General features: G+C 43.3%; 1 protein-coding gene across 10 annotated transcripts in view; it reads left to right on the plus strand.

Moving 5' to 3' along the window:
* The window catches only part of CLASP1 (cytoplasmic linker associated protein 1), a 261,914-nt gene that overhangs the window by 106,963 nt on the left and 129,589 nt on the right, over window positions 1-25,362 (plus strand). For 5 of the 10 annotated variants that reach the window (XM_039493734.1, XM_039493735.1, XM_039493738.1 and 2 more), the window contains exons 9-13: window positions 19,379-19,531; window positions 20,545-20,618; window positions 21,358-21,450; window positions 22,990-23,135; window positions 24,925-25,060. In XM_039493734.1, the coding sequence (XP_039349668.1) occupies window positions 19,379-19,531; window positions 20,545-20,618; window positions 21,358-21,450; window positions 22,990-23,135; window positions 24,925-25,060 (602 nt within the window). Of the gene's footprint in view, window positions 1-16,018; window positions 16,068-19,378; window positions 19,532-20,544; window positions 20,619-21,357; window positions 21,451-22,989; window positions 23,136-24,924; window positions 25,061-25,362 lie in introns of those variants that run through there. The other 5 variants (XM_039493736.1, XM_039493742.1, XM_039493741.1 and 2 more) reach the window with 2 other exon arrangements.

Genomic DNA, 25,362 nt, shown 5'->3' on the forward strand with positions numbered 1-25,362 from the left:
AGAACTGATGATGGTGCCCTTGAAGGTCCCTTTCCTTCCAGTCTAAATCATTCTGAGACTGAGACCTGGGCTACCTTAGAAAATTAGGTTGGTTTAACTGTGTTGGTCAGGGGTGGGAAACAGCCACACCCCTGAGTGGCGTTATCCAACCCAAGTCCCCATGTAGACAGTGATAGATAACATTTTTCCATTGACCTAGCTATTGTATCTTGGGGAGGTGGATTACCTACACCAATGGGAGAACCCCTTCTGTTGGCATAGGTAGTGTCTACACCAGTGGTCTCCAACCGTTTTACGCACAAGATCACTTTTTGAATTTAAGATCAACTCAGGATAGGGTGACCAGATGTCCTGATTTTATAGGGACAGTCCCGATTTTTGGAGCTTTTTCTTACATAGGCACCTATTACCTTCCACCCCCTGTCCTGATTCTTCACACTTGCTGTCTGGTCACCCTAACTCAGGATCTACTCCTGCCTTCCCCGAGGCCCTGCCCTACTCACTCCATTCCCCCCTCCCTCTGTTGCTTGCTCTCCCCCACCCTCACTCACTTTCATGGGGCTGGGGCGGGGGGTTGGGGTGCCTGAGGGAGTGCATCATGCTGCTACCTTGCACTCCCACTGTCTATTTGCTCTGTCCACCCTTTGTCATATACCAGTACATAAGCCCTGAGCCTGCAAAGACTTCACACGTTGTGACTAGTCCTGCTTCAATGGGACTAGTTGCTGTATGTAAACTTAAGCATGTGCTTGAGTCTTTGCAGGATCAGGGCCTTAAGTTGTAAACTCTTTGGTGCAATGACCGTCTTTGCATTATTGATATGTACAACACCAAGCAAAATGGGGCCCTGATCCCTGTCTTGGGCTTCGAGGTACCACAGTAATACAGATAATAAACAATAGTAATCTTCCATCAACTTCTGGGGCAGTTTTGGTTACACAGGATTTAACCCTCTGATCACAAAAAGAAACCAGCAAAAAACCCGGCAGGCCACTCAGAACACAGTTTTGGACAAATGAGTCAAATCTAGTGTCCAGTACCTATTTCTAGAACCACTAAAGTTGTATCTGTGTCCTGAGGGCAGAATTTGGCCTTTGATGTCCAAAGTCCTATTCTGATTGATTGAAAGAATCCTATAAGCCTGAGATTTATATGCAAACTGCAGTTTTTTAAATGTTGTTTTAGCATTTATTCTTTTCTGATTATTTCCCCACAAAACTTGATCTCTTTTGTTTTGGGTTTTGGAAACAATGAGCTACTAACTGCAAGCTCGCATTCTCTCTGTTCTTTTTTTAATAATGGACTTTGACTGATGACGGAATAAAACCAGCATTCTTATGAATTAGACACTGAGCGTTTCACATTACTTGTTGTTAAACAGTCGGGAGACAAATGTCAGCAGCCTGCGTCGCATACTAAAAACCTCTGAATGCGTCAGAAGGTTTCTGTAGATCCCTCTGTGGTCAAATCTGCTGAGGTTTTATTATTGCGATGGGAGACGTTAAACAAGCTATTGCTGATCTATCTTTCCAAGCTCCCACAATTCACACCTTTCTACTATAAAACTGGTTCTAAAATTAAAGTACTGTATCATAGTTTCCATCTCCATTGAAGCCCATAATCTGTCTTTCATTGTATGTCCTCCAAGACCCCATCTTACTTTATTCAGAGGTCTCTTGTCGCAGTGTGCAGGCATTCAGTTGGGTGCATCAGACTGTAGAACTGTTCATGAGTTTTATAAAAGTGGCAATTTTCCCAAGTTCCTAAACTATGATTTAAGCTTAAAATGTTTAGTTTAGTCTGAGCAATGCTTGGAAACAGCTGCTAATATCAATTTGCTAATTTTGTACTTGTCCCTGGCTCCAGTTTCACACTCCTCCATGCCAGTTCCATACCTAGAAATGGTGCAAAAAGTGTCAGCGATAGTCATGGAGATTGTGAGAACTCTGATTTATCATAGATGCTAATGAACAGTATCCCTAACTATCAAAAGGGTCATTGAAACGTGCCAGGCCAGGCATGATATTTACTCACCCTGTGCACTGACTATTGGTAAAAATGAATGCAGGGTGCGGTCCTGGTCCATTGCTAGGGCTCTGATGCACTACCACAATACAAATAATGTATATTTTACCCCCCCATAAAACACAAAGCCTGTGCGTGGGCATGCAGAATTGCAGGCTGTGCTATCGAAGCACATGCCACGCTTGGGTGAAGGCACAATTTATCTGGACACTCGGGCCCTGGTCCTTCTGTCATATCTTCACGGGTGAGCCCTTTGGGCCCAGAGGGAGTCCTAAGTGGGTCAGTGCACCTGAATAAGTTGCAGGTTTAGGGCCGAATCCTGCAAATATTGAGATTGTAAATTCCTCTAAGCAGGGGATTATCTTTCACTCGGTGAATGTTCAGCACCTACCTCAGTGGGCCCTGATTTTTGCTGGGGACTCTAGGCCCCACTGTAATCCAAATATATGAAATAATAACCAGGATGTGCTTGGGATCACAATCACATACAATTTGCATAACACAGTACTATCAAATGAGTAACGTTGTACAAGGATAAACAAGGAAAAATCTCGTTTCTCCTTTCTGCTTAGATTATACTAAGTTAAATAAATATTTTTTAAGTAAACCATGGCAGTTTAGCTTCATCTAAATTCCCCATATCCACTTTTTCCCACATAGAGGGGAGCAGTCCTGTTCTGGAAAGTCTCTTACATACATACTTTAAAGCAGGGTTTCTCAGCCCGTGGGTCAGGACCCATAATTGGGTCACCAGAATGTTTCAGAGGGTCGCATGGCAGCTCTTGTGGCTCCTATTCCACAGGGCTGGCTGGGCTCGCCTCCCTGCTCCAGGCACTGTAACCTCTGGGGTCCCAGTACCACTCAGATTTGGCTCAGCTGTCATGACAGGAGCCCAGAAAGGCCACATTTGAGTGAGTGGCACTGGATCCCCATGAGCCAGGTCACAACTCCACTCACACAAATTTGGGTCAGTCAAGGGGTGGGGCCAAATCTGAGCGGTGCAGCAATGCTGGAGGTTGCAGTGCCCGGAGTGGAGATCCAAGCCCAGCCAGCCCCACAGCATAGGAGCTGCCATTGTGGGGTGAGTGCTGGGCATGACCCAGGATCCAGCTGAAACAACCCCAGGGCAGAGTGTAACCAGGGCAGCGTGAGTGGAGCAGCCATCCAGGGTACAAAGGCGCGAGGGTGGCTCTGGCCAGCCCCCACAGTGGGCTCGGTGGAGTGGGGCTTGGGGAGGGAGCGCCACCTCCCCCCCCCCCCCCCGACTGACATCAGTGGGCCACCCAACCTGTCTGAGTTGAGGCGGGGGTGCAACCAAAATATCTGGGAGGGGGGCACGTGACCCCACATGCCTCTCCCCCACGTATCATCTCTGGAAGGGGACACAAATATGCTTGCTCGCTGTGGGCGCTAAAATGCCTAGTTACAGCTCTGCCCCATGGCCTCCAGCCCCAGACTATTTACTGGGTCGTGACAGGCCATAAACATTTACAAATTGGTCCAGAGTCCAAAGAGGTTGAGAACCACGGCTTTAAAGTGTTGGAATTTGACAGCAAAGCTGGGCAGTTCTGGCCTTGCAGGGATGTGCTAAGACACTCTTCTAACCCCAGGGATGCTCTCAGTCTAAGCACATGGAAAATCAAATATTGTAACTTCTTTTTGCCATTTCCCCACCACTCTTTCCCTTAACTCCTGTCTTCTCTGGGAGGCAAATCACAGGCATCTCTGGAGTTCAGAGGGCTTGACCGTGTGAGATGCTGAGTGTCTTTAACAACTGCTCCCGGGGGAGGGCCCGGTCAGGAGGCACAGGATATGGGGAAACGGACAGCGTGGGGCACATGCGGCTGCTGGGGGTCACAGAGTGGGGTTCAGAAGGGCTAGTGGGGGGGACGGACTGGGGTGGGGGATGAATGGGAGTGCAGGGCCACATGGAGGGAGGGGGTGCAGGGCCACATAGGAGAAGAGGGGTGGCTAAGTGGGGGCGTAGGGCCACATCAGGACGGGGGAGGGTTCAGGGCCAGATGAAGGGTGAGGTGACTGAGTGGGGGTGCAGGGCTGTGGGAGGACGGGGTGGCTGAGTGGGGGTTCAGGGACATATGGGGACGGGGGGAGAGGGTGCAGGGACATAGAGACAGATGTGCCTGACTGAATGAGAGAGAGTAGGGGTCAGCCAGGATCTGCATGGTGGAGGCTCCCTAATGATCCCTCACTGTGCAAAACAAAATCCCTGTTCCATACTTCTCCCACCCACACCCAGCAACCCTCCAAGTTCACACCCAGCAATGACTTCCCTCTTCCTCAGCCACTCCGTTACCCCTGACTCCCCGAAACCTTTCCACTGCTTCTGGGGAGTGCAGGAAATACAGTTCTGTATTGTAGTTTAAAAGAATTATTACTCAAAGTTCTGTATTAATATGCCTAGTAAGGAATCTATTTGTCAAAAAAATATTTCCTGAATCGTTTTTGTTGTCTGTATACAGTTGCTGACAGGTATTTTGAAGTAAATTACCAAAATAATTGAAACTGATGTGATTGTATTGTGTTATTTTGGCAAATAATATATGCAGAATTTAAAATTTTTTGACGTAGAATCTTTTTTTTGGCACCGAATACCCCCGGAATAGCACCTGTATAAGTGGGACTTTCCCATGAGTTCGGGAGCCATTACCCTGTAGCAAGGGCAATCTTTCCATATTATTGAAATTACTAGAAACATTTCTTGGAGTTCTGAACCCAGCTTAATTACTTTAAAGTCTGAATGTAATTCACTGAATCACCTTTCTCAAGAAACATCTGTTTGGATTAAAATACACAATATAAGATTAGTCTTTGTTGCAAATCCTAATCAGACTCTTGCACAATAAAATCTTGGGCATTTTTGTTTTTGCAAATTGTTGGCCATGTGCCCTGATTTTGGCCCTAGACACTGTGAAAGTATTGCATTATGAATCCACTACATTTTGATTTCATTTCTTCATCGTTTTGCTAGAGTTAAAATTAAAAGGAGCTCCCCCCAGTGGACAGATTTTTAACCACATGAAATGATACTCGAGGACAAAGAGAATCAATTATCACTGGAACACAAACCCTGTAGAATTAGGGTTTTTATTTAGAAAGCTACCCAGCCAAAAGGCCAAAGATTCAGAGCATGGAGAATAAACTATCTCCTTTGCTTCCAGCTCCACGAATGAGGGAAGATTACATTGCTGTTGCTTGGGCTTTACCTGTTCTGTAGATAAACCGTTGGCTTAGTTCTCCTAATCTGGTTTCATTTTGCAACTCTAGCGTCTCTGTCGCACACATTACGTATTTGGCCAGCAGTCTGGGTTAGGGTATAATTGATCACTGAGATGTGCTGACAGTAGCTATGGCTGTTTTACTGTTATGTTATATATTAACATATTTATGTGCAAGTTGCAAAGCTTCAGAATGCCCACTGACGCTTACATGAGAAATCCACACCCTGGAGCAACATAATTATACCGACCTAACCCCCAGTGTAGGCAGCGCTATGTCGATGGAAGAACTTCTACACTACAGCGGCGCAAGTGCATTGGTGCAGCTGCGCCAATGCAGTGTTTTAAGTGTAGACCGGCCCTGAGTTTCAAGTCATAGACAGATTGTGCAGGGATTTGAATTTGTGGATAATAAAGGGTCAAGGTATTTCTTTTCAGTGTGATGATTAGACATTTTAAACCATGTTCTCTGGCATAATGTTTATTGTAGCCATTCTTGTACTTTGCACACCAAGTAACTCCTCTTCTAGAGACTAAAGACTCAAAATGCTGTTTACTCGACAGCGTACAAGCGAATTAGCTGGTGCTGAAATTGATGTCTGCCTGTTCGATCTACAGCATGTTGTGGGTCTGCTTGGCTGGAGATGTGCAGACATCAATACAAGAAGCTCTATGCACTTAGAAGAATCACTAGTCAGGGAACAGAACTATGTGTAGGGGAGGCTGAGGCTTTGGAGCTGGAGCTACTTGGCACTTGTAGCAAAGATTCCACTGTGAATGGGAAGTCTGTAGATCCCACGATGTCAGGTAAGAATCTCTGTAATTATAAATTACATTTATGAATATGAATCCTGGCCTCGATTATGCACCTTTGAAGTGAAATGGGAGTTTTGTCATTGCCTCTAGTGGGAGCAAGATTAGGCTCTAGCCCTGTCCATCAAGGCATTTCAGTTGTTAACATGCATCTTTATTCATACACATTCTTGGGTATCTGCCCTATGTTTGTCAACGCAGAACCCCACGTCCTTGTCATGGCATCTGCTTGTGCTTTGTCAAACCCTGCTTAAAGCAGGAATTTTCTGAAGGATAAAGGGAGGCGTGGCTCTTCTAGATACCTGTAAGTCTGGATGCAGACTGCGTGCTTTACAACTCTTGGCTCAAGAAAGAAGCAGCCTCTGTTAACATGTATTAAAGGAAATAGCTTGTATGTAAGATGTACATACCAGCGTATTGTGAAAAAGTGTTCCACAAGTATTACAGGTGAATTTCCCTGGAGGGTATCCTTTGGGGTTATCTGAGACATACAAGATGGCCGTGAAAGCCAGAATTGCTTGGGGGGCGGGGGGAAAGGGGAGGAGGCAGCATCTCATACTTTTCAGAGGATGGTTCATTTTTATTAATGAATTGATGTCCATTGTTAACTTTTGACTGCTCTTCCCTTTTATTTCCTCACGTTCAAACTCATGTTTATTGGCTCTTGCTCCCCCAACAGCATAATGGCAAAGCGTATGCCTTTGTGTGACCCAGGAAACCAGGATGCACCGTTTTAATTTGAATCTGAATACATTTGAGTTTATATAGGGTGTGAGTTGTTCATAACTGATTTGCTTTAAATGAAGGTTGGGAATAACCAAAACTGGACCAAATCTTGCAGACTCTCAGGTGAAATTCTACTGACCTCACGTACCCTGTGGAAGTTTTGGCTGAAACGAGCCAAATTTATCCCTGGTTTAAGATGAGAGACTTCAGCAACTCAGAGTTGGGTCGCCAGATCAGTCTTTGCTAGGCTGCTGTCAGGACAGTCAGGCGACCAGCCCTGGCTGGAGCAGGTACAGGCTGGAGCAGGCACACGCACGGGCAGGGGTAGGAGCTGGCTGGAGCAGGGGAAGGAAGAGGCTGGAACAGGAATAGTCTGTCAAAACTACCAGGTAATGGGGAGCATCCCCAACAAGGTAGCAATGTTGAGCAGACTAGCGTGGTTGCTTTCATTAGGATCCTATATACTTGCCTTGGGTTCCCTGGTTAGACCCTTGCTTGTGGATTGCTGGACCCTCGTGTAATTATCTCAAATGACTCGAGGCTCAGGCTCAGAACACTCAACACAGCTTGCTGGTCCAACGCTTGCTCCATATCCACTCTGCCCTCCTGTACACGCTCTATCTGCTGTTTTCTTGGCTGTCCTCTTGTTGTCCGTCAGTCACTTTAGTCTCAAACGCCTCCCTAATAGGATTCCTTTCATCCGTCCTTCTTCCATGCCTGTACCAACTCAGCCTCCTCTATGGCAGCTTCTGTCTGATACCACAGGCCTTGGTCTCCTGATGGCATCATTCCACGTGGGGTGCAGCACGATCACCCCTCTCACTGCCCTCAAATGTCTCATTTCCATGGCTTCAAGTTGGCTAAAAATTCGTTTCCTTATGATCGATTTACTTTTAATTTTCATTGTCTTCCCCCAATTTCTGGACTCCCATGTAGGCCAGGGCACTAAGATTTTACTGGCCTTTTATTCCACATTTTCCAGCTCTCGCTTCCCTATTGATCCTGCTTTCTCTATTATTACAGTATTTCTTATCCGTGTAATTAGTGGCTCCATATGGCAAATGCTTTGACATTGATTTTCTCCCCTCTGATTTCTCTTCTTTGAAGTCTTATTGTTTTGTCCAATAGCACTCTGAGTTAATGTCTCCTCAGTTCTTCCTTTACTCAGTCTCAGTTACTAACTTAACTCTGCTAGTTGCCTAGTCTTCCATAGAGGTTCACCCCAGTGTGTATAATTGTGGAAGGATCAGTGAGAGTTTTGCCTCATTGGACTCAGTGGAAGTTTTGCCTGAGTAAGGACTGCAGGATTTGGTCTCCGAGCACTTACTCTTTTGCTGTTGGCTTTCTCTCCAGTTTTCACCAGTTGTTTGGTAGGGTAGCTAAAAGCTGTTGCCATTAAAACATCTCAGTTGATGGCTGTGTGTTTTGAAAATGGAAGCAGAACAAACAGGGCCTGCTTCACCTATTCTAAGAATAAATGTACTGGAGAATGGGCTGGAAGGTATCTGTGTCACCCACATGTGACTCTCCCCCAAAAAGTAAAAAGTAAAGGGCAATCATGTGTCCGAGAGTGGGGCGGGCCATGCACTGCACACCGGGCCTGTGGAGGGAAAGCAGGATGGTCAGCAAAGTGCTGGAACAATTGACCCTGGTGTCAGTGGGAGCTTGAGAACCAGATTAAATTGGCTGGTGGGCTGGATGTGGCCCTCAGGCCGTAGTTTGTCCACCCCGGTTTACGTGCTTATCTAATTAGTAGATGTTAATTATTTGTGTAATGGCTTAAGAGTTATGGGGTAGGGGGTTGATGTGTGCATAACACCTTAGAGTTTATGCAGGCATAGTATTAGTCTGTATGTGGTCACCAGTTGCATTGCCCCTGGATTTAGATTATAAATCCTCAGGAGAGAGAGAGAGACTGTATCTTCCTCTCTGTATCGTCCATCGCAACACACACAATGGTACCTGCCAACGAAGGGCTAGTTTCTCCTATGTCATGTGTGGATGCATTGCAGAATCACAGGGAGTTATTACACCCACATACACAATACATTGCTGTGTTGTCAATGCGGAGGGAGGACCAGTGAGTAGAACCAGAAGTGCTCCAAGGCATCAAGAGGCCATCACCACTCGGGTTGGGGGCAAGGCGAGAGTCCTGCCGACAGAGCACCTGCGAGTATGTTGCAGCAGCTGTTGGGGGAGTGCATGCTGCAGGCGCACTGATAGATACCATGATGATGATTATGGTATAAAATTATAAGTAGATCTTAGGAGAACCATACGGGGTGTACCACCCAGCACTCCCTAAGACACCCTGCCTGTATCTTCCCTTCTCATCTGCTTTTCCAGTGCATCCACCCCAATCCCAGTGTCCCAAAGAGGAGCAAGGCTATAATTTGGCCGTTCTCTATCTTGGGTGCTTATCACCCTAGTGTCTAAATACCGAATAATAATCTCTTTGGATGGGACGATGTTCTGAGAGCGTAATGATGCCATTGTATAGAAAAATTACTTCTTGCAGCATTTCCTCCTCCTGTGATCTCTACAGAGGAGACTTTAGAACTCAAGCCCATGTCTATTTTGTGTGGTCATAATGATCCTATGGCCCTTTTTGTAAAAGTGGGGAATTGCTGTGGAGTCCTGTGCTGAGGTTGTCAGCCATTCTCCATCCCAGTGTGTTATTTGTGTATAGAATGTGCAGCATTTCAGGAGGGCAGATGCTATCGAAATGTAAAATGCAATGTCCTTTAGCTTACAGAGACTGAGTATTACTGAGCACTCGGCTGATGAGTGTACTGCATTTAATGATTTACTAATTATTTCAGTAGGCTGAAAAATTTGTGCCATAAATGCCATTCTGGGGCATGCAGGCTAGAAAGGCGCCATTTCCCATGATGTCATGACAACAGATGGTGCTAATGGCTGGAAACCCGAACCCTGTTTTGTTGGGTTCTGGGGATTTGGTAAATTTCCAAGCAGAATTCCCCTGCTGCATATGTAAAAAAGGAACATCTATCCGTCCATTTACAAGATTGTAAATATTGGTCCAAGTCTCACTCATCTCACCCTAGAAGTCTTATTCACTTCAGTGGGGCTGTTAGTGTGAGTAAGGCAAACAGGATTTGGCCTATCGATTGCCCAAGTGATTTTACTCTTTGATATTCCCCTGGGCTTCAGGCAAATAAAAAATTCACCAACAGATGTCTCCCTAGCATGTGAGTCTGAAGCAGTCTCTTTTTGCTAGTTAATGCCAACGTTGGGGACCAGTCCTGAGAAGTGCTGGTCACCCTTACTTCTGAAGCTCAACTCCGAGCAGGACTGAGCCCCCAGGCTTGTGATACAGCTCCACAAAAGAGACCTAAATGGATTTACATCATTTTTTTAAATTAACACTGACTAGCTTTTCAGTTTATTCACATTTATTTGTGCCACTCACATAAGAGTTGATTTGTGTTTGTCAGTCACCCTTTATGTATATATGTTTTTTGTATATAATAATCTTGAAACTGGGTTTACAATGGGAATGTCTGCATATTTGGATTACTCTAATTCTTAAAGCCACTGGGGGTGAGGTGGAGGGGGACGATGGTTTTGATAGTAGCAGTACTGGGGCTTAGATCTGTGTTCAGTTTCTGGCTCTGCCACAGATTTCCTGGGTGGCATTGGCAAGTCACTTAACCACTCTGCCTCAGTCTGTCCAGCTGTAAAATGGGGGAGCAGGATGATACATCCCTGCTTCACAAGGTGGTTCAGAGGCTTAATAGTTGTAAGGCACTTTCAGATCCTCTGATAGAAGGTGCTGTAGAAGTGCAAAGCATTAGTATGTCTTTAAACAGAAAATCCATCGTGCTGTTTTACTTACTGTTTTAAAAATAAAAATGTACTTCACCACAGCCACACCAGCAGTAATATGATTAATACCTCTAGTTCTGGAAAGCTATTCCGACTTCTTTACTGACTCTTAAAGATTCTCTTCCCCCATGCCATATACATGTCTTGCTCATTGATCAGTATCACTAGCGCTCAGCTCACTGAGAAGAATGCTAAGTGGGTCATAAATATTATGCTAATGAGAGAGCCTGGGAGGATGGTTTAATATCTTTACTCACAGCTACTGCTGACATCTTCCCAAAGCATAATTTAAAGGGAATTTTCAAGGATCCAAACTGCAAATTAAAAAAGAGAGAACCTACTACTGATGTCAACAGGAAACGCTGAAACATTCATGTATAAAAATAATGAGCTATTGTTGATAATTAAATATACTCTGAACTAAGCAGTGGAAAACTGTGTTGAGAGATAATCGTATCTCTATACCAACAGACCCTGAATGTTAACTGGAGCCCTGAGTTCTGAAAATCCTCATAAAGAAACCTTTTGGGGACAGGCAGGCAAAGTGTAGCACATGAAAAGCACTATTTGTTTTCTCTCTTTGCCATTCAATTTAAAACTATGTTAAATCATGCGTTTTTCTTCAAGGTCTGTGCTGTAAATTTCCTTGGTTAGCATAATGTCTTTCAGTGGGTAGGGCACCAGACCAGGAGTCCATTGATGAGGGATTTTATTCACAGCTGTAACATTGGGCAAATTATTATTATTACTTTATTATTTATCTGTATGACCGTAGCACTAATGAGCCCCAGTCATGGCCCCATCATGTTAGGTGCTTTACAAATCACATCATCTTTGTTTCCCTTCCCGCTTTTTGCCTGTCTTGTCTATTTATTTCAATGGTAAGTTCTTTGGGACAGAGCCAGTCTCTTACCATGTGTGTGCACAACACCTAGCGCAGTGGAGTCCTGAGCTTGGCTGCAACCTCTCTAAGTTCTACTGTAATACAAATAATGATCTTGCACTTCATGGGATTTTTCACATCAATGAAAGTTTAGTCTGAATAAGGAAGGTAGGACTGGCTCCTTTTTTAGTTGCTGTTTTATAGCTTCCTTCGATTAATGGCTAATGGGTTTGGAAGCGCCCTCTTGGGTCACTGGGCCACCATTCTCTAACAGCAGTAACATTCATAGACCACCACGGAAAACTGCCACAGTAACTTTGTAGTTTATGTCACAGTGTTGCCAGCCCCAAGTGCTTAAAACTCATGAGCCTGACCCCTACAAATCATGAGATTAACTTAAAATCAGGAGAATTTAGAGTTAATATATGTTGGGTTCTTTTTATTAGGCTTCTGGTTTTTGAGTCTTTAGGGTTCATGTTTTCAAGCTTTTCTCTGCAGCCATAAGGAATAAAATTTACAAAAGCTTCCCCCCCGCCCCCCCCCGAAAAAAAATTCAAAGAAAGTTGAAATTCTACTTGAATCACCTGACTCCAAGAGCTGAGGCTTTAAAAAAGCTCTAAATATAACAAGGCTTGCGATACAGTCATGAGAATTAGCATCAATGAGACCCTGGAATGTTTTGTTTGATCTTCTAGTACAGTGTTCTGCAGTGGCTGACTCATGAATTTGGCAGTCTTTGTTGGTATTGGATTATAAAGTCTTCGGGCCGTGGCTTATTCTCTCTTGTAAAACATTGTACATACTTATGGTGCTGTATAAAAGTTGTATCTGACTGTTAAATCTATTATAGGGCATTCATCACCTCAGTATCTGGACACCACTTTCCTTAATACGGTTGATTATACTGGAATTATTTAAAGGTAGAATTAAAGCAAATGTGATTTTTATCATATTATGTGATTGTCTTCTGAGATACTTCCTTCAGGAGAAACGTTTTTTACCAGGCTACTGAAACTACTTGTACTGGCTGTGAGTGTACAGTCTGCTCATTTTCCGTCTGGGAAGCTGGTAGGATGCACATTAAAGTCACAGTGTGAGTTGTATAAACATGGTGTGTTAGTGAAGCAGAAAACAATTCCAACTGTCAAGATTCCTAAAAGAAAGATATTTACTCTCCATAATGGGAGTCTAACACACACTACAGCAGGAGTAACTTAATTAATTAACTCTTGATTAAATAGAATTGTAACAGGAGCCAAAATGATTAAATTGACATTTTCTAACCAAGGAAAGGAAATAGAAACGTGTTAGTTTAGATCGAAGAAAAGAGTGGGTTTAAAAACCCCGCTTAGTACTTGGCATAGAGCCCTTGGAGTGAGAGAAGAAAGCTGTCTCCTTCCACCTTACCTAAAGGATGAGTGGTGTTGTTTATTATTAGGCATATTATGGTAGACCATAAAGACCCTTATTTAAAAGACACTGCCTACCTCAAAGTGTTTACAGTTTAGGTTGTAACAGAAGGCAACAGATGGATGAAATACGCAAAAGGAGGAGGACGAGTTTACAGTGAAGTAGGAACATCTTAACCTGATGAGCCATAGGCGTGGCTCACCTAGCTGTCCTCAGCTGGTTGTGTCTTTTAGGGATCGTGGATTGGGTGAATTTTAAGGAGAACTCACTTCATTGTGAGTTTTGAAGATGGTAAGATGATGACTGGATGGAATTTGTGCCAGAGTTTTTCCTATTCATACTGGGAAGCGTGGGAGAAAGCATGGAGCTGTTTGTTGGAAAAGCCAACTGATAGGTGGTGAAGGCTGGGAACACTTGCAGAGTGAAGGCAGCAACTGACATCGCAGTGAGTTAATGGAGTGGCTGGATAGAACAGGACCTTTAAGGTGTGAACAGGAAGCTTGTGTCTGATTTGGAGAAGGGGGAGGCAGTGAACAGATACAGAGAGGGGGTGACAGGTCAAATGAGGTGGTAGGAGACACTGCTGAATGAGAAACTATACTGAGGAGACGTTGTGCCTGGACAATTTTATTTTCTTGCATTTGGAACAACATTCAGTTTTACCCATTTCACCTGCCAAGGAGAATAGCCCTTCTCTAAGTTTGTTTTCATTGTTTGCCCTTTGTATGTTTTAACTTTGTTTTTCTAGATATCTGTAAAATCAATATAACTATTCAAAGAAATATATAATGGTGGGGCTAAATCCTGGGATGTCCCAGGCATGGTAATGAGAAAAGTGTTCTAAATTGTAGCTGTCTGACTCAGAGGCTGATCTGATACCCACACACAAGGAGTGAAAAGTATCAGAGGGGTAGCCGTGTTAGTCTGGATCTGTAAAAGCAGCAAAGAGTCTTGTGGCACCTTATAGACTAACAGACATTTTGGAGCATGAGCTTTCATGGGTGAATACCCACTTCCAACATCCGACGAAGTGGGTATTCACCCACGAAAGCTCATGCTCCGAAGCGTCTGTTAGTCTATAAGGTGCCACAAGACTCTTTGCTGCTTTTAAGGAGTGAAAAGCCATTTGTGTCCTAAAGGAGTCTCAGCCTGAGCCAGGGATGCCGGATGCTGGACTTGAGTGTTTAAAAGTATTCAAGGGGTATTTGTCTGAACAAAATAGGCCAATACACACAGGGCCATGGCATGGAGTACAGGATGCTAAGGAGAGGTTTGTTACATACACCAAATGTAATTTGGCATTGAGGTGAGGCACCATATCCTTTGCTGTGGGTGTGTTGGAGGTTCTGATATTTGGGCTTTATCGGTCCATGGTGCTTTAGTATTGAGCTTGCAGTCTTTAGTATCAAATGTACCAAAATGTGCCTCTCTTTCCATACTTTCTTATGTGCATTCATTATAGGACACGAATACTATAGGTGCAAGGTTCTCCTACACTACCCAGCCTCTGCCCCTTCACTCTAACCTGGAGGGGACTATTTCAAGGGAGGGGAGGCCATTGTGCAGGAGGTCAGACTAGATGATCATAGTGGTCTCTTCTGACCTTAAAGTCTATGAGTTGATTTTCCGTTCTCATTTAATACTGGTGTACATGCTGGCTAGTTAATGCCATTTGGATTTTTGTTTTATTGTGTGTGTGATGTGGGTATCTTCGTCTGAAATCTGGACTGAGACCCACTAGCACATTTCACATAGGGCATCAGATAACCAGATAGTAATGGCTTTGTCACACCAACCTGGACTGGTTTTGAACAGGTAACTTAGAGATGAAGTTTGTGTTCCTTAATATCAATTCTCTGAGCCATTCAGTCGTTTGGTGCATATGCTGATTTAAAACATAACCCAAGTTAGTTACTTAGATGAACAAGTTGCTTTAGGCCAAAATTCCAGAACTTGGTAGCCTGGAGACAGGAACCAAAATAAGAGAGGCTTGTTTTTCAGAGGCCTTGAGCACCCACGGGTCCTATTGATCTCATTGTGGGTGCTCAGTGACTCTTTTTTTAGATGCTTAAGTATGGATTTAGTTGCTTAACGTAAAACATGCAAGTTCAAACAATGTGGGATTAGTCTTTAAGGTCTCATCTTGTAAAGATGCCAAGCACACCAGGATCCATTAATGCTTAGATCCCAAGGCAGTAGTAGGTATCTTGGGAATACTCAGATGTACACATTGACCTCAGTGGGAACAGACAGTGTTCAGCACCTTGCAGAATCAGGCCCAAAGACCATAATGCACCATCTTAACTAGAAATGTTTTTGGCAAGAATAGCTCAGGTATAAACCAACATTCTTTACAAGAATAATGCTCTGCTCAAATACTTCCCATGTAAATAATTAACAAGAGACTCAGCTACAATGATTAGCTGAAATTTCTAAGGGCTCAAGCGTTTCATATTTTTCAAATGAAAACTTGAGACTCTCACGATTTTAGATTGTTTTAAAATGTTCCATGCTATTTTGGAGATGTTCTCCCTGATGTACCAGCTCAGGAATGCAGGAATCAGTAGTTATGGTGAAGAGAACATTGGCCCATTATCTGCTCAGATTCTTGAGCTCCTGGGATAGCATCTCCTGCTTGTTTTACACCTCACACAGACCTGAAGGGGTTACGCTGTAAAATGAATAATGACTAAATTTATTCGTCATGGGCAAATGATGACAGCTGTTGAGATGCTCCCGTTAGAGCTTCCCAAGGGATAAACTCAGGCTAGTTCCTATTGTGAGCCAAGCTAGCAAGACAGTAAGCTTGTCTTCAGTCTTGGATTGTCTGTCCTAGGTTACTAACAGTAGCAGTGAATTTCCTTCCTGGAAGTGGCCTGAAGTTTTCTGGGCTAAAATGGGCGTTCATGTGAATCCTGCAGAGCCACAGTTGTACAAATAGGACTGAAGCCGTAGCTGTTTAAATCTATGTGTGAAGACAGCAGCTTAATGAATACACGGGGCAATGATTGATTCTGTTCTGGACTGAAGTCTGCAGCAGTCTGTGAAACAGTGTTACATCTGGGCATGCTATGGAAAATATGAAGGAATGTTGAGGAAGCTTATTTGCAAAAGGATATGTACTTGTAAGCAATTTCTTCTTTTTTTTCCTTTTTAATGATTGTAAGTGAATAGAAGGGATTTTAAGCAAATTGCATTTTGTTTAAATTTTGAGAGAGAGCAGAGTAGTGAGCAGACAAAGGCCCCTTTTAGTAAGGCATGTCTCTGCTAGATATTACTAAGCAATATTCATAATGAGCATTGGGCAGGAGAATAGTCATGATTGTTAAATGTTAAACACTGTGATCCAAATTTTATCCCTGGCAGACACCCAGTGAAGTCAATGGAATTACACCTGGGTTGAATTTGGCCCTATAGGATTTACAGCTAGAGTGCAAAATTTGATCCTAATTATAAATGATGATTGTGACCATCAGCTGTTGAATTGGGAAGAATGTCCTTCTTCATGTTACTGTATAGTTGATTTGGTTGTATTTTATTTTATGCACTCCACATTCAGATTGTTTCTGTTCTTTGTTTCTCTTTCTGTCCAATACATGTGCTGCTGAAAGACCTGGTATGCAGTTTTGAATGTGCCAGTATATTATCCTTAATTTTCAGTCAAGGAAATTCTCTCTGAATGTTAAAGGTTATTCAACATAGATATTAGAAAAAACATTTGGCCACAATGTTGACTTTTAAAGTACAAGAAGATCCATTTGATTGTAATTCGCCTCTCTTTTTTTATAGCTAATCCTCAGGAAAGCTCATTTTAAATTGGAATGTTAGCAAAATTAATAGAGTTTTACTAACATGCTACAAAAATGAGGTCATTCTTGATGTTTGGTTTCTGAGTTTTTATTTTACTTTATTATCTGGAATAAGAAACCACACCCTTTGTGTGTGCTGGGGGGGTGAGGGTTGGAAACGCACAATTGCTAGATTATTTTTAGGTTGAATAAACGACAGTCTAGATGGACATTAATGCAACTGAAACAAGATGTATAGTATTAGATAAAAGTGCTACTTTTGAAATAATGCAGAATATCTGTTACCTGGTTATATTTATAGTAATGATTTCCTCTTGGGTGGTAATATATATAGTAATGAATCTTTTACTTGATATCTATATATCTCTCAATAAGAATTTAAAAGAAAATGTATTTGGGGTGAAATTCACCTCTGTTCTAAAAGTCTGGACAAGCCTATCCTCACCACTCCATGATAAGGATTTAAATGGTGCAGGGGGCCTTATGCAGGCTCACCAGACGCTGGGTGGAATTTCACCCATCGACCCTATTCAGTCCCTCCCTATTTACTGAAATACTTAAGCATTCACTTCACTTGAGGCATATGATTAAAGTGAAACTTATGCTTAAAAGCTTTGCTGAGTGAGGAAGGACTTAGGCAGGTGCTTAAATGGTTTGCTGAGTTGGAAGATAGTGACTAATGTATGCCCAGAACTGTTAAATGATCTCTGCTCTCCTGAGTCAGTGGAATGGTTAGTGCCGAATGTGCTCAACCCCTGGCTGGAAGTGACCCTTCTGGCTGATGAAAGATGGCATTGATGGGGTCCAGCCAGAGGGAATCATGTTCAACCTCCAGACAGCAGGAGGTGGGTGCAGGGTGACAGGGCTGCTTTAGGAAGTGCGGGGCCTGATTCGAATACCCAGCGGCGGTCTGGGTCTTCGATGGCACTTCGGCGGTGGGTCCTTCACTCGCTCCAGGTTTTCTGCAGCACTGAAGGACCCGCTGTCGAAATGCCGCTGAAGACGTGGAGCGAGTGAAGGACCTGCTGCCGAAGTGCTGCCGAAGACCCGGACCGCTGCTGGGTGAGTAAAAATTAAAAAGTTAGGTGCTCTTCTTTAGGGCATGGGGCCCTCTTAGGTGTGGGGCCCGATTCAGGGAAATCGGCTTAAAGCCGTCCCTGCAGGGCGACCACCCATCCTGAATTGGGTGGGACAGTCCCGAAATGCAGAGTTCAAGTCCTGGTCCCAGGCTGAATGATTCTGGGACAACATTTGTCCTGGATTCCCTGTGGCACTGCTCTGCGCCTGCCTGAGCCTCAGGGGCGGCGCCAGCCTCTTCCTGGTGCATGTGTGTGGGTGACCTGAGGTGGGCTGAAGCCCCGCCTCCTGCACTTCCTCTCCCCCTTCCCCCCCCAAGACCTCACCCTGGCCAGGCCAGAAGCTGCAGCCGGGCAGTAGTATGAGCCGCCCAGGGAGCCTAGATTGCTATGGGGAGCCCTGGACCCTCCACTTGCCCTGAGCAGGTGGAGGTCTGGGGCTCCCCACAACAGCCCGGGCTCCCTGGGCAGCTCTTACTATGGCCCGGCTTTGGCTTCTGACCTGGCCGGGGCTTCGGGGAGAAGAGGAGGAGCAGGGTGTGGGAGTTTGCGGGGGGAGAAAAGGGGTAGACTGCAGGGCCAACAGAGGCGGGCAGGGCTCCTGCATATGTCCTGCTTTTGCCTTTTGAAAAGGAGGCCACCTTAGGTGGGCGTAATGTGACCCTGAAGGGCTGTGTGGTGGGAGTAGATTTGGGGGGAAACATAGTAGAACTCAATCTGATTTTCTTAGCACACAAAGCCCAGGTTAGCCGTCCAAACATTTTACACCTTCCGACTGTCTATGTAGCAAATTGTCATTTAAAAACAAGTTAAAGTGGATTTAGGGCTTTTGAAAGTTGAATGATTCACAGCCCTGAAAGCCAGTGTCTTTTATTGATCCATAGAATGCAGGTACAGCACGGACAGTTGCTGTGTGGTCTTCCCCACACTGCCCCTCTGAGGAGCCTCAGGGCTTGTCTACACCAGCACTTGAGTCAACGTAATTTACATCGCTCTGGGGTGTGAAAAACCACCCCCCTGAGCGACATAAGTTAAATCAATTTGAAGTGCTGTCTACACCAAGCTATGTTGACATAGCTTCCGCCTCTCGTTGAGGTAGACTAATTACATAGACAGAAGAGCGCTCTCGTTGACATAGTGCTTCTTCTCCAGATGCGCTATATCAGCACAGCTATAGTGAAGACAAGCTCTCAGTCCTGTTGTACAGTCACCACCTGTAGCTGAGGATCTATGGGCCCTTCAGTCCTTGATCTCAGCTACGATGACAAACCACTGCCTGAATTCTCAGTTACATCAAGGCCTGCCTGTTTACTCCTCTTGAGGTGGAAAGCTGTAGATCTCCTGAGCTGACCAGCTCCTTGAATTTGTATTTAGAAAGGACGGTTTGATGCAGGCATTGATCATAGCTTGTTGGTTTATTCTTTTAAAAATAGCTTCAGTGAAGCCTTTAAAAGCTGTTGAAGTGAGAGCTGTCTCCAGTATTCTTGCAGGAAATGCACAGAGCACTTTTTAAATTCACCTTAGTTATGGCTGAATGTGGTTCTTCCTCAGATAAAAATTTTGATGATGAAGACTCTGTGGACGGGAACAGACCTTCCTCGGCCAGTTCATCTACATCTTCAAAGGCCCCTCCAAACTCTCGCAGAGTTGGCATGGGGACGGCTCGCAGACTTGGGTCTGCAGCTCTGGGCTCAAAGTCCACAGGTAAGGCAATATCGCATATTGGGTGAAACTCGCCTCTCTGCAAAGGGCTTGCACTACACCTAGGCACTGCTGAAGTCCCATTTAAGCCTTATTTTGAGGACCTAAGTGCTGCATAGTCCTTGTGCTAAGCAGGCCCTCTTTAGGGTGGTGAATGGCTCTGTCTGAGAACATGAGACTTATACTGGCTAAACACCAAGAATGTGTTCTGGAAGAGTGGACCTGCAAAGGATTCCCACATCCAGATCCACATAGTGAGCTTAAACATTGTGTTTGAAGCAACAGTGTGCAGTGATCCACTTTTTCCTCCTAAAGGAACTGCACCTCTGTAGTCAAATAGCTTAAATAACACAGGCTGTTTATTTAACAAATAAGGTAAAAAATGTATGTGCTGAACTCGTTTCATGCAATTTAAAACAGTTGGCAAATTATTGTTTTAACACTTGTGCCACTTGACCTCCAACTTCCGATGCTCTAATTAAAGGGTGAAAAGAAAACTGAACAATGACTCTGAATTTATTTGCAAATTGCAACTAAAGGAAACTTTCCTGATTCCATTCTCAAACGATAACTGTCACCTGAATAATGCCCTTAAGCCTTTTCCTTTTCTCCCCATCTCTGTATCTTCAGTCTGTGTACCTGTCAGGAGATCCACACATTCATCAATTATAAATGGGACTAAATCCTTTAAGGGAAAATCTCCCTTGTAGCTTAAGTAAATATTCCATCTCATCTTTTCAGGCAGCACCCCCCAACAGTTGAATGGCTGCCTGAACGACTTTGTAATGTGCTCTGTTATGCCTAGGAATTGAAGGATGCTGTGTATAGCTTGTGCTTTGCTTTGAATTTCCTTGCCTTTATTGTTTCCATTACAGCTGTAACACTCTTTCCATGTAGGGTTGGGGGTGTGTGTGTGACTTCTCTCTTCTTTGGGTCCTTTCATAACTGAGCATATTCTTAGTGATTATACTGTTGTTGATGAGAAGGGTGCAAAGGCTTTTTCATTTATCTGTCAGCAGCCAAAGAGGGAGCTGGTGCTGTTGATGAGGAGGATTTTATTAAAGCATTTGAAGACGTCCCAACAGTTCAGGTAAGAAGAAATACATTTTAAAACATTTAACAATAACAGTGTAACGCAGCTGTCCAGCCCAGTCCCACTCTCATTGAAATCAATAGCGGAGGCCCATTAACTTCAGCGGTGGCAAGCTCTAATAAAGAGGGAGGCAAGGGAGTAAATAGATGTTTTCATTTTCAGATTTCAGTACGTTTAAAGCTACTCGTCAGCTTTTTAAATGTTGTCTGTTCGTATGGCTAATGTGCTATTTTGGGACATTCTTTCAAACACTGGAATGTAAACAGTGCCAGTAAAAACCTGCCCTTACAGGGCAAGTAGGTCCTTATAAGCATAGATACCTATTGTGCCAACAAATATGGATGTCACTTATGCGGTGGGTATTTACACACTTTGAGGGCGTAATTTATGTATCAAATTTTGTTAATTTGTCTCTCTATAGTTATTGGTGGTTTTGTATGACCCTCTAGAAGACTGTTTTAGGTATGACGTTGACTTCAGAAATAATGCTTACTGCCTTTAAACTGTAGAGCTGGTTAATAGTCAAAACATCCTGTATGGCCATTTAATATTTCTTGATTTAGTGCAGTACATTAGTCCTTTAGAGTCTACGAGCCACATGCAGTGTGTGCTCTTTTGCACATGGTAGTAAAGAATTCAGGAGCGAAGGAGGTTAGAGGTTCAGTTAAGAAATCTTCTGATTCACTGGAGCAAGTATTTCTTTTATCCTGATAACATTTTCTTTTTTAATTCACAGATTTATTCCAGCCGAGACCTTGAAGAATCCATAAACAAAATTAGGGAAATCCTATCGGATGATAAGCATGACTGGGAGCAGAGAGTATCCGCAGTAAGCATTGGACCTATATGCTAATTAATTTAATGTAAGGTTTTTATGGGTGAAGTTCATCCCTTTGCAGAGTGTCAGCACAAGTTCTGTGCACCACTGAAGTTGTCTAAATAGAGCTGATGTGCAGTTTAAGTGGTACAGTGACTGTACTGGCCCTCTGCATGGAGTGAATTTCACGCTATGGGACTAAATTTAAACTCCTACGTCAAGGAAACCATGAAGTATTAGGTTTATAGGAATTTAAATATCATGAACAGGCATCATATTGAATAAGTCGTCATACATTTACGATATACTTAATTTTTTCAAACAAATAGATAAACCTAGAAAATCGCTATTAGACTTGAGTGAAATTTTCAAAAATGGAGTTCAAAATGCACTCCATTTGGGTAGATGGATGCATGCAAAAGGCCTGCTTCTTCACTGCCTTCTAGGCTGTATAGTGATTTCCACCTGTGCAAAGTGGGTGTAAAACAGTGTGGTAGCATTTTATATCCACGGGGCACAGGTGGAAATGACTGCATGGAGGAGCACAGTGATAGGAAATCAGACCTGTAATGGACATGCTGAGTTTGAGTCTTATTTATAGACAAGCTCTAAGTTACACTGATGTAAATCTGCATAAGACCTCTTCTACGCTCTTGGTTTCTGCCACTGGTATAAATACAGTGATGTAATTTTATTGGTGCAAATTCCCCGACATACTTGTCCAAGCAGGGCATAGTGTAGCCCTGACATACTTGTCCAAGCAGTGATTTGCACTGGTGCAGTTTACCTTAGTCTGAACCTTGGTTCTGAAGTCTAATAGGGAATTGATATTGGTGCACCATGATTAATTTTTTGCATTGGCGTAGTTACATCAGTGGCTAAAACTAGCTCCCTAGGGTGAAATTCTGGCCTCACTGAAGTCAGTGGGAATTTTTCATTAATTTCATTGGGGCAGGATTTCACTCCTAGTGTAGACAAGGCCTGATTCTAATGAATTCAGTATGGATGTTCCAGATTTACACTGGTGTAACTGAGATCAGAATCTGAGTCGTGGCTTTTCAAGTCAGACCATCTTTTTAATGAGAGCTGTGAGAAAATTATAGCTTTTCAATGCATACAATGCACTTGAATGTTTCAAGATGTTCATTTCCCTAAACGTAAATGGATGGAGGGAATGGAGGAGCAACCTTCAAATTCTTTGACTTGTTTAACTGTCCCAATAACATTAATGATACGATTGGAAAAGTAAATGTCTGGCTTGCCATGTTTTGTCATTGGTCAAATTGTAAGTGACACTTTTGGATTCCTGCAGCATGGCCAAGGCTAACATATGAATGTTCTTACATTTATTCAATACGTTGATTCCTGAAATATGTGATCTTAGATTGTGTTAAGAATCTATTCCTCAACACATTCATATTTTTACAGAGAAGTTGAAAAATGAGTGCTAGTTTTGAACACAATTCTGAGTGTTTTTATTTCTCATTAATAGATACCAGTGTGTCTTGCTATTTTGTCACCTGTAAGTCCTTAAATCTTGTTTGTCAACAGCTGAAAAGGATCCGATCCTTACTATTAGCTGGAGCTGCTGAGCACGATAACTTCTTCCAACACTTACGCCTGCTAGATGGAGCATTTAAATTATCTGCTAAAGATCTGCGGTCTCAGGTAGTGCGAGAGGCGTGTATCACGTTGGGGTAAGGAATACAAAGCTCCACATTCTAAACTGTGTTATACAATTAGTTTTGATAAAAGGAGGAGATCCTGGCTCGAACCCATTTATGATGTCATTTGGCCTTGTCAGTACTGGACAGACAAAGTGGCGTTAGAACTTGGTTTTTGCCACAACCATTTAAAAACCATACTCATGCGGGTCATTAATCATGGTTGTACAGCCTGTGGGGATGGGTTCCGCATGGTGAGGTGTTTGAAAATGTTGATTGGGCAGGCCTTGATCAGCTTTACCCTTTGAAAACCATTACTCACATTATGGACCAGATTCAGATCTCAGTTACGCCGGTGTCCATCTGAAGTAGCTGCATTAACTTCAATGGAGTTACTGTGGATTGATAACCAATGTAGGAAAGGGCAAAATCTGACCGTATGGGTTTATTGCTGGCCGAAGCTAGCTGTAAAAAAATCCTCAAAGTGTTTCTAAGTTATTCAAATTCAAAATAGTGCCTGTAAAACCACAGAAATATTGGGCGATCACATTAGCTCTAGTATGGACACCACAGATTTATTTATTTATTTATTTATTTATTTATAAATAAAAAAAAGGGAGTTGGAGCGCTTTGGTCCTGGGCTTATGACCCAGGTATACTTGCGACATTCTAAGGGTCAGTTCACAATCAAACAGGTTTGACTGAGTTATACGTTTCTGTAAACAGGCAGAGACAACAGAGCTGCTGTTGCAGTGCCTGGCCTTTGAGGAGTTGAGCACCTAGAGGCCCCACTGAATACCATGGAAGTTGAGGGTACTCAGCACCTGGCAAGGTCAAGTCCATAATGCTGTGAAATGCTTTTCAATAGCGTAATACCACAATTCCAAATACCAAAATGGAATGTGCCCTGAGTATCTGAATCCAATAGAACAGAAGTGGAGGGCCATATTTTGCTCTCCTTGACCCCACATTTTAAATCAGTGGGGTTGCATGGAGTGCAGAATTTGGTCATGGCTAACGACTGAAGGATCAGGCCCATAGTGGTTAATTTCATTTAATTCCATTAAGATACAATGTACTCAGTAACGAGGGACAAATTGCGGATGCTTTATATGGAAAACACGTGAATATTCTGACCCTTAGGAGACTGCAGAATGGAGTTGGAAAGTTCCCATTTATCCTGGGTCTGTTAAGGCTGGAAATGCCAACAGAATAGCTTCTCTTACGATATTTCACACTCACACTTTCTGCCTGAGCTGAAGTCAGCAGGCAAGGAGGCGGCGTAACATTGAATAATAAAGACAGAAATATGAAATGTGTTTTGTCTTTGGGTTCAGACTGAGTTTGGGGGGAAAGTACAGGTCAGTTCTTATTTTCTGTGGGCTCGTTCCCCCATCCGTAGTAACTGAATGTTGAATACTGCCAGAGCAGTGACTTTGAAGAAAGGGAACTAGGGCATTTTTAATAATCGTTTATGAAATTCACAAATGTCAAGGCAAGACAGAAGCTTGCGAGAAAACGGAATCTGAAACTGACAAGTGCTAGAAAACCGAGTCATTCAGCAGTGCCCTATGGGTTTGTCGGTGCATCTTTAACAGGGTGCCAGTGATGTGATGAGCTTCCATGCTGAATTTATTCCTTGTTAAAAATCTGGATGAGCATAAAGCATAGCACTGGTTTGAGATATGTCTTGTTCTTTCTTCTTTGGTGGAGTTAGAGAGGAGACTGCAAAATCATGAAATAGTGCATGTCAGATAGTCTACATTACTATGACCAGCATAATCTAAAGCATATTTACCAGCATTTCTTAATTGTTTTTCAGACATTTATCTTCAGTTTTGGGAAACAAGTTTGACCATGGGGCAGAAGCCATCATGCCAACCATCTTTAATCTGATTCCTAACAGTGCCAAAGTAATGTCCACTTCTGGTGTTGTAGCTGTTAGATTAATCATCCGAGTAAGTATATATCAAAACAAAACTTTGTCTTATAAAGGCTTAAATCTGGGATCAGATCTGAACTGAGGAGGGAATGTGAACATGTCCCTGGTGAAAATTAGCTTAAATAAATAGATTATGCACCTAAATGTTGCAGAACTTGGCTATGAGACTTCTTCCTTGAATCTCATCTGGATATGATATCTGCATTCCGACAGTACCTTCTTTTTGTTGATCCCCATGTCACGTCTTAGAACAGGGAAAACTATTTACTGAAACACAGTTCAAGAGGGGAAGAGAGACTGACAATAAATGAAGAGTAG

This window comes from Mauremys reevesii, linkage group 11, assembly GCF_016161935.1.
Source record: "Mauremys reevesii isolate NIE-2019 linkage group 11, ASM1616193v1, whole genome shotgun sequence".
NCBI lineage: Eukaryota > Metazoa > Chordata > Testudines > Geoemydidae > Mauremys > Mauremys reevesii.